The sequence below is a fragment of the Hermetia illucens genome, chromosome 4 (genome assembly GCF_905115235.1).
Source record: "Hermetia illucens chromosome 4, iHerIll2.2.curated.20191125, whole genome shotgun sequence".
NCBI lineage: Eukaryota > Metazoa > Arthropoda > Insecta > Diptera > Stratiomyidae > Hermetia > Hermetia illucens.
This window is the reverse complement of record NC_051852.1, coordinates 82,563,948-82,576,356: the sequence shown is the minus strand read 5'-3', so window position 1 is coordinate 82,576,356 and position 12,409 is coordinate 82,563,948. Positions and strand designations below refer to the sequence as shown.

General features: G+C 46.6%; 1 protein-coding gene across 5 annotated transcripts in view; it reads left to right on the top strand.

The window, feature by feature from the left end:
* LOC119653442 overlaps positions 1 to 12,409 on the top strand; it is a 130,688-nt gene that overhangs the window by 105,420 nt on the left and 12,859 nt on the right. For all 5 annotated transcript variants that reach the window (XM_038058031.1, XM_038058030.1, XM_038058033.1 and 2 more), the window contains 2 exons: positions 11,035 to 11,201; positions 11,289 to 11,432. In XM_038058031.1, coding sequence (XP_037913959.1) covers positions 11,035 to 11,201; positions 11,289 to 11,432 — 311 coding nt within the window. The remainder of the gene's footprint in view (positions 1 to 11,034; positions 11,202 to 11,288; positions 11,433 to 12,409) is intronic.

The window sequence follows — 12,409 nt, the reverse complement described above, 5'->3', positions numbered from 1 at the left end:
CCTTCCTCCCCTCCCCTCCCGTTGGTGAAAGGAATTCCCTGACTTGATGGCTCCCAAAGCCGGGAGAGCGGGAGGGCTAGCCCGAAGTAATGTGTCAAACGGTTCCAGGCTAGTTCTCTGATGACAGGGAGGTGTTTAGTTGGTAGTCCGCCAGCGTGCTGTTGCGGGAGTCCAACACTCTGTGCGTAAACGCATTCACCTCCCACCTCCCAAAAAAAAAAAAAAAAAAAAAAAAAAAAAAAAGCCTGATTTACCACAAGGGGGATAAACTTCGCAGTGATTAGTAAAAAGAAAAGCAGTAGTTTCTATAGGTTTACACAATGGCGGTGGTTTTAGCCGTCTGATCATAAAATTTGCGAATTGCAATAAATGAGATTCTTGTTTCCATCCTTATTTACGATACGGTAAAGAGCCTTCTCTCTCTTGTCAGTGTGCAAAGTTATTGAATATGAGGATCCAAAACGATGATTTTGTTGTATTTTATTCAATTCTATGAAAATTATGAGAATTATTTTTGTTTTTTTCAAATAGTTTCAAATTTTGGATGAGTAACATAAAATTCAGCGGAAATTTCTCGGATGTTTGCTTGTGAATTTTTCTCGACTAATCGTTTCATTTGATCAACATTGTCAGAGAGGCTTCCGTCTCCATTTTCAATATTGGAATCTTGATGAGTTTCTTGGCACCAGTTGACATGCTTCTACCGACTTGATTTATCTTTAGACAAAATATTACATTCCTCTTTAGCCTTTGCTTCGTTTGGCACGAAGTTCGCTCGTATATATTGCATTCACCTCTTTTTTGGTTCGGGTGAAGTCGTTTCGAACTTAAAAACATATGTAATGTATCGCAAAAATTCTATATACTTCCCTGTAGAATCTAAATGTAAATATACAATTATAATTTGTAGTTAATGGGTCAATATATTCGAGTTATGTTTATGGCAAACTTGGAAAATGTTGTTTTGAGAAAACCACATCTGATGTTTTCGGTATGTTCGCATCGAACTAAAAGGCTTTGCGTCAAAATTCAAAGTAGAAACATTTAAATTTATTTATCATCATCAACGGCGCAACAACCGGTATCCGGTCTAGGCCTGCCTTAATAAGGAACTCCAAACATCCCGGTTTTGCGCCGAGGTCCACCAATTCGATATCCCTAAAAGCTGTCTGGCGTCCTGACCTACGCCATCGCTCCATCTCAGACAGGGTCTGCCTCGTCTTCTGTTTCTACTTAAGTATTTAACATTCTTTATTTTAAATATTTATTGTATACTTATTATTTATTAATAAGAAATGAATTATTGAATTCGTTCTATTTTAAACTTTAATTACAAATTAATTGGCATGAGGAATTATTGAATTCATTCTATTTTAAAACTCTAATAACAAATTAATTGGCATGAGGAATTATTGAATTCATGGCACACTTTTCTCCGATCTTCCACTCCCGTGGCGTGCTACGCAAAGTGGATAGATCCGCGCCATCTCTTCGCTCGCACTCGCAACATTCGAAATAAATTTCGAATGCTGCGAATCCTGCCGCGCCACATCACTCCGCCCCCAGATGAAACCTAGGGGTTTCGTCGACTGATCCCCGAACTTCGTTCGCCGTTAATCCACAAAGCGGACACGACGTTGCTTCGGGGCGCACGCGGGTTTCAGCCTGGACAAAGAGACCGCCTTTTTGTGACCACCGATCTCGAGCTGGAAGAAATGTTCTCCACGCTCGAGAACGCGGTACGGGCCCTCATATGGAGGCTGCAGCGGCTTCCGGACGGCATCCGTCCTGATCAGCACGTGCGTGCAAGTGTCCAGCTCCTTGGGCGAACAGGCAGGTATGGACGAGTGTCGAGTGGGTGGTGGCGCCTTGATGCGTCGGAGACTGTCCCTCAGCAGACGCACCAACCCCGACTCCGTGAGTCCCGATCTCTTGTCGAAGACCGGATCGCTTGGGAGTCTCGGGTTCTCCCCGTATACCAGCTCCGCGGGGCTGGCAGCAAACTCCTCTCGGCGGGTTGTTCGAAGGCCGAGTAGGACGAGAGGCAAGACTTGAGTCCAGGACGGGTCGTCGCGTGCCATAATGGCGGCTTTCAGCGTCCGGTGCCAACGTTCTAGCATTCCATTGGATTGCGGGTGGTATGCAGTAGTCCGCTGGCGTTTAAAACCAAGGAGTTTGCCTAACTCGGAGAAAAGGGTGGACTCAAATTGCATTCCCTGGTCAGTGATGATCACTGCAGGGACGCCAAAGCGAGGTATCCACTCTCGACAGAGGGCTTCAGCACATGATTGCGCCGTAATGTCTTTCAGAGGTATTGCCTCAGGCCACCGCGTGAACCTGTCGATGATTGTGAGGCAATACTTATAACCGTGCGAGTCTCGCAAAGGCCCTATTATGTCGAGGTGTATGGTGTGGAAACGCTTGGTAGTGCGGGGGAATGAGCCCACTTCTTTCCTTACATGCCTGGAGACTTTACACTTTTGGCATGCGATGCACTCTCTGGCCCAGGAATTGATATCCTTGTTCATGGAGGGCCAGAAGTATTTTCCGGTGACTAACCGGTTTGTTGTCCTGGTGCCGGGGTGCGCCAAGTCGTGAACTGCGTGGAACACTTCCTTGCGAAATGTGGCCGGAATGTATGGCCGAGGTCCCTTTTCCGAGTCTTCGCAGCAGAGCGAGAGGTTTGAGCCGAAGATGGGCAACTCCCGAAATTTGTATTTGGGGTTGGACATGAGGCTCTGAAGTGCTGCGTCATCCACTTGCGCCTTGGCAATAGCCGAGAAATCGAGTGAGGCGGGGATGTTAACTTCGGAGACACGAGACAAAGCGTCAGCAACAATGTTGTCCTTCCCGGACACGTGCTGGATGTCTGACGTGAACTGGCTTATGAAGCTCAGGTGTCGAAGCTGACGAGGGGACGCTTTGTCGGGCTTCTGTTTCAAAGCGAACGTGAGAGGCTTATGGTCCGTGAACACTGTGAACGGCCGGCCTTCTAGGGAGAAACGGAAGTATTTGATGGACAGGTATGCGGCGAGCAGTTCGCGATCGTAGGTGCTGTAGTTCCGTTGAGCGGGATTCAACTGCTTCGAGAAGAAGCTCAACGGCTGCCAAACTTGGTCCACCTTTTGGTGAAGGGCAGCACCTACTGCGATGTCAGAGGCATCAACAAAAACGGCTAGGGGTGCATCTTGCAGAGGGAATGCCAAGAGTGTAGCGTCGGCCAGTTGTTGACAAGATTTGTTAAACGCGCAGATAGCCTCTTCAGACCACACGATCTCTCGTGTGTCCTTAGTTTTGGGACCAGACAAGTACGCGTTCAAAATGGACTGGAGATGGGCGGCCTTGGGCAGGAAACGACGGTAGAAGTTCAGCATGCCCAAGAACCTCCTCAACTCCCTCACTGTCTTTGGACGCGGGAAGCTTGTTATTGCTTGCACCTTGTCTGGGTCGGGCTGTATTCCTTCAGGGGAAATGAAATGGCCGAGGAATCTCACCTGTTGTTGAAGGAATTTGCATTTCTCAACGTTTAGGACTAAACCGGCCCCAAGGAGACGTTGAAAAATGCACTCGAGATGGGCTAAGTGCTCAGACTCAGTGGAAGAAGCGACCAAAACATCATCTAAATATACGAAACAGAATTCGAGGTTTCGCAGGACTGAGTGAATGAACCTTTGAAAGGTTTGCGCCGCGTTGCACAATCCGAAAGTCATCCGGGTGAACTCGAAGAGTCCAAAGGGTGTGCATATTGCCGTCTTTGGAATGTCTTCAGGAGCTACTGGGATTTGGTGATAAGCCTTGGTTAAGTCCAAGGTCGAAAAGATGCGGCAATTCGCGAGGTGATGCGCAAAGTCGTGGATGAGTGGAATTGGATATCGGTCAGGAACAGTCTGTGCATTTAGCCTTCTGTAATCCCCACATGGGCGCCATTCGCCGTTTGGCTTAGGGACCATATGCAGTGGGGAAGACCAACAGCTGTTTGAGGGCCTGCAGATACCCTGTTGAACGAGTTGTTCAAACTCTTTCCGTGCAATTGCCAGTTTCTGAGATGGTAGAGGACGCACCTTCGAGAAGATCGGGGAACCAGTAGTGATAATGTGGTGCTGCACATTGTGCTTCACTGGTTTGGAGAGACTACAGTTGGTAGTAATCTGGCTGAACTTTTGGAAAAGTGCCCGAACACGAGAGTCGGTAATGTCTTCTAAAAGAACGGAAAGATTATTGCCTGGGTGAGATACCATATGTCCCGACGAATTAAGGTTGGTCGTGGAATCTATAAGAGACTTGTTTTGCAAGTCCACCAGCAATCCATAGTGACACAGGAAGTCTGCGCCTAGTATGGGGAAGCTGACATCCGCCAGGATGAAACGCCACGAAAACGTCCTACGCAAGCCAAGACTCACGTCCACTTGCCTATACCCGTACGTGTTTATGCGGGAGGAATTTGCTGCCGCAAGTTTGAGCGGTTGTGGGAAAGTTGATGTTGCCGAGGTACGGGAAGAACCGAAACCTCCGCACCAGTATCGATGAGGTAGCTGCGCCCGCTGAGGGGGTCGAAAATAGTTAGGCGACGTGGCGCTGCGTTCTGGGTGGCCGCCGCCAAGACCCCCCGCGGACCTAGTTTTTTGCGGTAGGAGAGAATCTACACGGTAGCGTACATCTTGTCGCTTTATCCCCGAATCTGCGGTGGTACCAGCAAATCCCTTGGTCCGTGGACTGTCTTGACGACCTGCTACCTGATCGCCCTTGTCGGGTGGCAGACCGCGAGCGTGCTCGCGATCTGGCGCCCGAACGCTGAGCGTCCAACGTCGCCCGCATCTCGGCCATACTGGCTGTTAAAGCAGCAATCTCGCGCCTCAATTCACCCACCTCATCCGACGGTGGTTGAACGGCCGCCAAGGTTGGGCGTACGTACACCTCCTGGACCTGGTCGGCCGTCGCTGCCAGTTCCTCCAAGGAACCGGAGACGCAAGCGAGGATCGCCTGGGTGCCCTCCGGGAGCCGACGCAGCCAGAGCGACTTGATCAGGTCGTCGCCGATCTTGCTCCCACCCAATTGCCTCATTTCACGAAGCAATTGGCAACAGTGGTCTAATTTTGCCGACTCGCTTGCCGACAGGCGCCTGATCAACTCACTCTTGAGCTGCACGTACGATGTCGACTTCACCACGTCGGACACCAGAAGTATGGACTCTTCGTCCAGGCCGACCACCGCGTAGTTGAAACGGGTCGCGTCCGATGTGATGCCGGACATTTGGAACTGTGCTTCCAAATGCACGAACCACAGCTCGGGGTTCCGCCGCCAAAACGGAGGAACGCGTACGGCGAGGGCGGTCACTTGCGGGTCCGATGGGCCTGCCGCGTCTTTATTGTCAAAAGACATTTTTCTTACTGAGAAGTACGAGATTGAGATGTAAACGCGGTGAGTTTATACTGAAACGCGGTGAACTTTACACCGACACGGCAGGTCGCACCCACAAATGCACGCACGAAACGAGAAAAAAACGACGAGCGAAGCGGACGCTCTCCAGCGCAGACCAAAAATACCACCAATGAAAATGGAGAACTCGCGATGCTAAACACCTCCTCGCCGTCTCTTGCAGCGATTTCAATCTTTTATTACTATTTTTTTTAACTTTTAATGTATTGAACAATAATTTCACTTAAAATAAATTACAATAATGATTCGCTGCTGCGGCCTCTTTGGTGAAGACGGCGTCGATGTGAAGGCGGCGGCGGTGGCGGTGGCTTCTGCTGCAGCGATGGTGTCGGAGTCTTCGGTTTCTGCCTGATAGCGGTGGCTGTGGCAGTGATGCTGGTGTCGGTCAGCTGCGCTGATCTTGACGGCGAGGGCTGCAGTGACGGCGGCGGCTTCGACCTCTGCGGCGATGGTGGAGACGATTCCGGCGGCGGAAGTGGCTGCGGCAATGATGGTGGCTGGGGCTGCGTTCATGGCGTCTGTAGCGACAGCGGTGGCAGCTGCTGCGTCTGTGGCAGCACCGGTGTCAGCTGCTGCGTCTGTGATGGCAGCGGTGGTGGTTGCGGCGTCTGTGGCGGCAGCGGTGGCGGCGACGGGGACAGCGGGGCTGCAGTGACGGGGGCGGCTTCGACCCCTGGAAACGACTGCGGCTGCGGTTGTTCACGCAATTATGGTGCGTGCTTCGGCGTCACCAATATGTGTTATTTGCGCTGCTGCTGTTCTTCGCCCGGGCCGTTGTGCCGGTTACAAAAAGACGACCCCTGACGCTGTCGGAATTGGATGGTGTCTGGGGCTGCGGTGCTCTTCGGGGTCACCAATTAAGTATTTAACATTCTTTATTTTAAATATTTATTGTATACTTATTATTTATTAATAAGAAATGAATTATTGAATTCGTTCTATTTTAAACTTTAATTACAAATTAATTGGCATGAGGAATTATTGAATTCATTCTATTTTAAAACTCTAATAACAAATTAATTGGCATGAGGAATTATTGAATTCATGGCACACTTTTCTCCGATCTTCCACTCCCGTGGCGTGCTACGCAAAGTGGATAGATCCGCGCCATCTCTTCGCTCGCACTCGCAACATTCGAAATAAATTTCGAATGCTGCGAATCCTGCCGCGCCACACTACCATAGATATTGGGATCATCCTCATCCATACGGATTAAGTGACCCGCCCACCGTAACCTATTGAGCCGGATTTTATCCGCAACCCGACGGTCATGGTATCGCCCATAGATTTCGTCATTGTGCAGGCTACGGAATCGTCCATCCTCACGTAGGGGGGCCAAAAATCTTTGGAGGATTCTTCTCTCGAACGCGGCCAAGAGTTCGCAATTTTTCTTGCTAAGAACCCAAGTTTCCGAGGAATACATGAGGACTGGCAAAATCATAGTCTTGTACAGTAAGAGCTTTGACCCTATGGTGAGACGTTTCAAGCGGAACAGGCTTTGTAAGCTGAAATAGGCTCTGTTGGCTGACAACAACCGTGCGCGGATTTCATCATCGTAGTTGTTATCGGTTGTGATTTTCGACCTTAGATAGGAGAAATTGACAACGGTCTCAAAGTTGTATTCTCCTATCCTTATTCTTCTTCGTGTTTGTGTTTGACCAGTGCGGTTTGATGTTGTTGGTTGATCCTTCTTCGGTGCTGACGTTGCACATATACTTTGTCTTGCCTTCATTGATGTGCAGCCCAAGATCTCGCGCGGCCTGCTCGATCTTTATGAAGGCAGTTTGCACGTCTCGGGTGGTTCTTCCCATGATGTCGATATCGTCAGTATAGGCCAGTAGTTGGGTGGACTTGAAGAGGATCGTACCTCTTGCATTTACCTCAGCGTCACGGATCGCTTTCTCGAGGGCCAGGTTAAAGAGGACGCATGATAGGGCATCCCCTTGTCGTAGACCGTTGTTGATGTTGAATGGTCTTGAGAGTGATCTTGCTGCTTTTATCTGGCCTCGCACATTGTCAGCCCTGTCAGTCTTATTAATTTCGTCGGGATACCGAATTCTCTCATGGCCGTGTACAGTTTTACCCTGGCTATGTCATCATAGGCGGCTTTAAAGTCGATGAACAGATGGTGCAACTGTTGTCCATATTCCAACAGTTTTTCCATCGCTTGTCGCAGAGAGAAAATCTGATCTGTTGCTGATTTGCCTGGAGTGAAGCCTCTTTGGTATGGGCCAATGATGTTCTGGGCGTATGGGGCTATCCGGCCTAGCAAGGTAGTGGAGAATATCTTATAGATGGTACTCAGCAACGTGATACCTCTATAATTGCTGCACTGTGTGATATCTCCATTTTTATGTATGAGACAGATAATGCCTCGTTGCCAATCGTCAGGCATTGATTCGCGTCCCATACCTTGAGCACAAGTTGATGAACCACTTGGTGTAACTGGTCGCCTCCATATTTAACTAATTCGGCTGTAATTCCATCGGTTCCTGTCGACTTATGATTTTTTAGCCGATGAATTGCACGGACTGTTTCTCCTAAACTTGGTGGTGGCAATAGTTGCCGGTCGTCTTCAGTTGGCGGAACCGCCAACTCGCCGATGTTCTGGTTGTTCAGTTGCTCATCAAAGTACTCAACCCATCGCTCGAATATGCCCATTCTATCGGAAATCAAATTTCCCTCTTTGTCTCGGCAGGATGAGCATCGAGGTGTATAAGGCTTCATCCTGCTGACTTGTTGGTAAAACTTCCGCCTTCTATGCCTGGTGCGGTTGCTTCCTGTACTTTTCTAGTTCACAGACTTGTTGGTTCTCCCAGGCTTCCTTTTTCCGTCTGTGAAGTCGCTTCTCCGCTCGACGTCTCTGCGCGTGCCCGCGTTCTTTGAGAATGCAACATTACTCGGTATGCGGCATTCTTCCGTTCCGTTGCTAGCTTACATTCATCGTCAAACCAGCCGTTCCGACTGCTTTTGCGGCTAGGGCCAAGTATGCTTGTGGCTGTATCCATGATAACGTTCTTCAGGTGATTGTGAAGATCATTTGTTGATGCTTCATCTCCAGGTCCTCTATTGACTGCAGTTATTGCGGCATCCATTTCCCTCTTATAGGTGTCGCGGAGGGTTGTGTTGTGGATGGCTTCAGTGTTCACTCTCACCTGGTTGTCAGAGGGGATTCTGGGTGGTATTGTTATTCGAGCTCGGAGCACCATTCCAACGAGATAGTGATGCGAGTCTATATTGGCCCCCTATATGTTCTGATATTCATCAAGGCTGAGAGGTGGCGGCGTTCGATCAACACGTGGTCAATTTGGTTGAAAGTGGTCCCGTCTGGAGAGGCCCACGTATGTTTGTGGACCGCTTTCCGCACAAACCAGGTACTTCCAACAACCATTTCGTGTGACCCTGCTAATTGAATAATCCGCAGTCCGTTATCATTTGTTTTTTCGTGTAAGCTTTGGGAGCCAATGTATCGCCTGAATACGGGCTCCTTCCCTACTTGGCTATTAAAATCCCCAAGTATGATTTCGATATCATATCTGGGACAGGCTTCGAGGGTTCGTTCTACTGCCTCGTAGAAGGTATCCTTCTCCGACTCTGCAGTCTCCTCTGTAGGGGCGTGAACGTTTATGAGGCTTATATTTCTAAACTTGCCTCGCAAGCGCAGAGTGCATAGCCGTTCGCTTATGTTTTCAAAGCCAATAACAGCACGTTTCATTTTTTGGCTGACTAAGAAACCTACTCCGAGCACATGGTTTACTGGATAACCGCTATAATATATGGTGTAGTGGCTCTTCTCCAGGAATACGGTCCCTGTCCATCGCATCTCTTGCAATGCTGTTATATCAGCCCTATATTGGGACAGGGTATCGGCTAGCTGCTCATCAGTTTCATCTCTGTACAGGGAGTGCACGTTCACATGAGAAAATGCGCAAATCGTTGATCCCTTGTCGTTGCCGGGTCCGTCGTTTTAAAGTCCGTCCTGTCCGAGGCTCCTGTTGTGGCTTCGTAACAAGTTGTTTTCCGTGTAGGGTTGTCAGCCCTACCCAACCCCCAACCTGGAGGACCAGTTGGTACAATTTGTCCCGTTTTTAGGCGCGGGAGACTCGCCTTCATCCTTCTCCGTCTGCAGCTTTTCGTTAAGAAAGAGCTCCCAGCGGTCACCACGTGGAGGTGGAGATAGGGTTTGGTAGTAGAGCTTTTGGTGTTGGTTCAGCAGGCATTTCCCAGGTTTTATGCTCCATCGTGGGTAACAATCCACGTTTCGCCCGAGTACAATGGGCCAACACGGCCTGAGTGCTCAGAAGCTGCATGCATACACACGACAAAACTTTTTTGCGGCTGTGCACTGTGCCATGGGCACTGTATTGCTTTAATATTACCGAGCCACGTGGATGGATTCAACAGTTCGTAAGTCGACTCATTCAGTCGCTGGTTTATCATTTCCCTTTTTCTCTCTTTTCTTCCTTCTGAGAAAATTAATTTTTCCACGGTGTTCTGCGGACCCCCAGCATGTTAGAGATGTGTCCGAAGCTGAACATTAAATTTCAGCCTATCTTTGGATTCGGGTATTCACTATCGGTGTTGTCCACAAATTTCTTAGCCATATGGAAACAATTAAATCCCACGCCTATAATGAATGACATAAATTCACCTGGAATTTAAAGAGGGGTTCCCCATACATGCAAAGGGGGAAGTAAAAAATTGTTTTTTTCGTAATGTGTGTAATGTAATGTAGGGTATCAAATGAAAGGCCTCAATTAGTACTCTCATAAGCAGGGGTCAAAATATGCACAATGAGACAGAACTCATTTTCTATAATAAAAGTGCACAACCCAAAAAATTTGGAAAAATTTAAGGCGATGCGCTTATGTGAAATCTAGGCCCCAAATATGTCCCATTTCGATATTTGCTCTTAAATAAACTTAATAAGAGTACATTATCGACTTGTTATAATTGACTAGAAAACCATTACATAGACGACGCATAGATCATGAGAATGAGGCTATTAGTATCAAACTTATCAATTTCGCGCGAATTGCAAATAATGCTGATGTCATAGTTAACGAGAATAATTGACGTACGAATATTTGAAGAAGTTACTTTCATTTTTTGTATTTTTTTTAGGGGAACTTCTTCACACTTGCTAATAATGTTGAACTCCTAGTGTGAAGCGTAAGAAGTTGATTATTGTAAACATAGTCCTTTCCAAATCAAATTATTTGAGTAAATAATGCGCAATTGAATTGGATTTTTAACTATTTACACATGGATCTGTTATGCACTCAAAGTTCCTCACATAAGGAAACACAAAACCTTTCATACCGTCATCGGGTTTAGCTTCCAGTTTCATGACTTTTTTCTCTTAGAGAAAATCCCTGAGGCTCATTTTCTTTGAATTTCCTCCTTATGGTAGCTCAGGTTCCATTACTTTTCTGATGTTATTTCATATCATAGAGTAGTATAGCAACAATTATTTTATTTTATGAATTTTTCTGAAGGTCTAGAATCCGATAATCAGGACCCTTTGGTTTATTTTTAAAAGTACTATTTGTATATATTCTTATTGATTTCTAACTTCTACGCTTAATTTATTTGTAGCTACGGATGGGTCATCGTATTTGCTTCATTCATGTGCAATATGGTAGTGGACGGTATCGCTTACACCTTTGGCATATTTTTAACACAGTTCGTTGATTATTTTGGCGAAGGCAAAGGAAAAGTTGCATGGGTTGGTAGCTTACTAAGCGGTGTGTACTTAAGTGCAGGTATGTTAAACATTAAAAAGAAAAAAATAATATTCGTGACATTGTTCGGTGGAATTTTATTTATATTTGTTTTTAATTCATTTTTAGGTCCAATTGTGTCAGCACTGGCAAATAAATATGGATGCAGGGCGGTCTGTATTGCTGGAAGTGTGATAGCTTGTTGTGCGTTTGTACTAAGTACATTTAGTACGTCAGTTACAATGCTCATGATTACGTATGGTGCTATGGGAGGTAAGAAAAACATCCGAGACATCGATAGTATCTATAGATTATGTAGAAACTCCGAAAACCAAGAAAGTGGTTGAAGAAGACAAACTCCTTTGGTTTCAAGACCGATCTTAGTCCTCTGTACAGTATTACAGCCTCTTTCGGAACTTGACTTTCTTCGACATTTGTTTCTACTGCTTGGTCCAGTGATTGCGTGCTTTTATTTCTTTCTGTTATTTCATCGCGGACGGCCATCGATTGTGTCTTCCCATCTTTTCGTCGATTTTCCGTCAGGGCTTCTTCTATCAATTTCTCTCTTGAATACAATTTTGGGTATTTGCGCGTCGTCTTTACGTTATAGATGACCAGTCCAATGAAGCCTCTGTAGTTGTGTCCTGGTCGCGACTTTTGGCTCACTATAGATCGCATACAACTCAATGTTGTATCTGACACTCATCCTTCACGCGATGCTCCCAATATTCTGCGGGTGACCTTCCTTTCAAATGGATTCAGTATTTTCGTTAACGTCTGAATTAAGCTTCGCTGCCATAATACCGCACAGATCTGACGATCACTTTGTAGATAGGCAGTTTCGTGTTCCTGTGTATGCATTTTGACTTTAGAATGAACAGAACTCAATAGCTTTATTCGCCAGCTAGATAATCGTCTTTATTTCGTTATTTTCATTTGTGTTCATAGGTAGCTTACTTAGTGTGTATAATCGTCAACACTTTAAAATTGTAATATTCTGTTGAGGAGCGCTCTTTTTCTGGTTTGCGCCATAACTTTCGTTTTGTTTTCATCTATCATAAGTAAGGCATATCCGGGTCTATTTTGTGCCAAGAAAAGGTCGGAACAAAACGTTAATATCACCAACGAATGCTTCTATCTAGTCGGACTTACATAGTAGTGTTGGGTCATCCTATTTGTCCTTCTTCGCTCTGACAAGTCCTTGTATAAATTAGTAAACCATCAAGGAATTAATAAAAAATTATTATTTG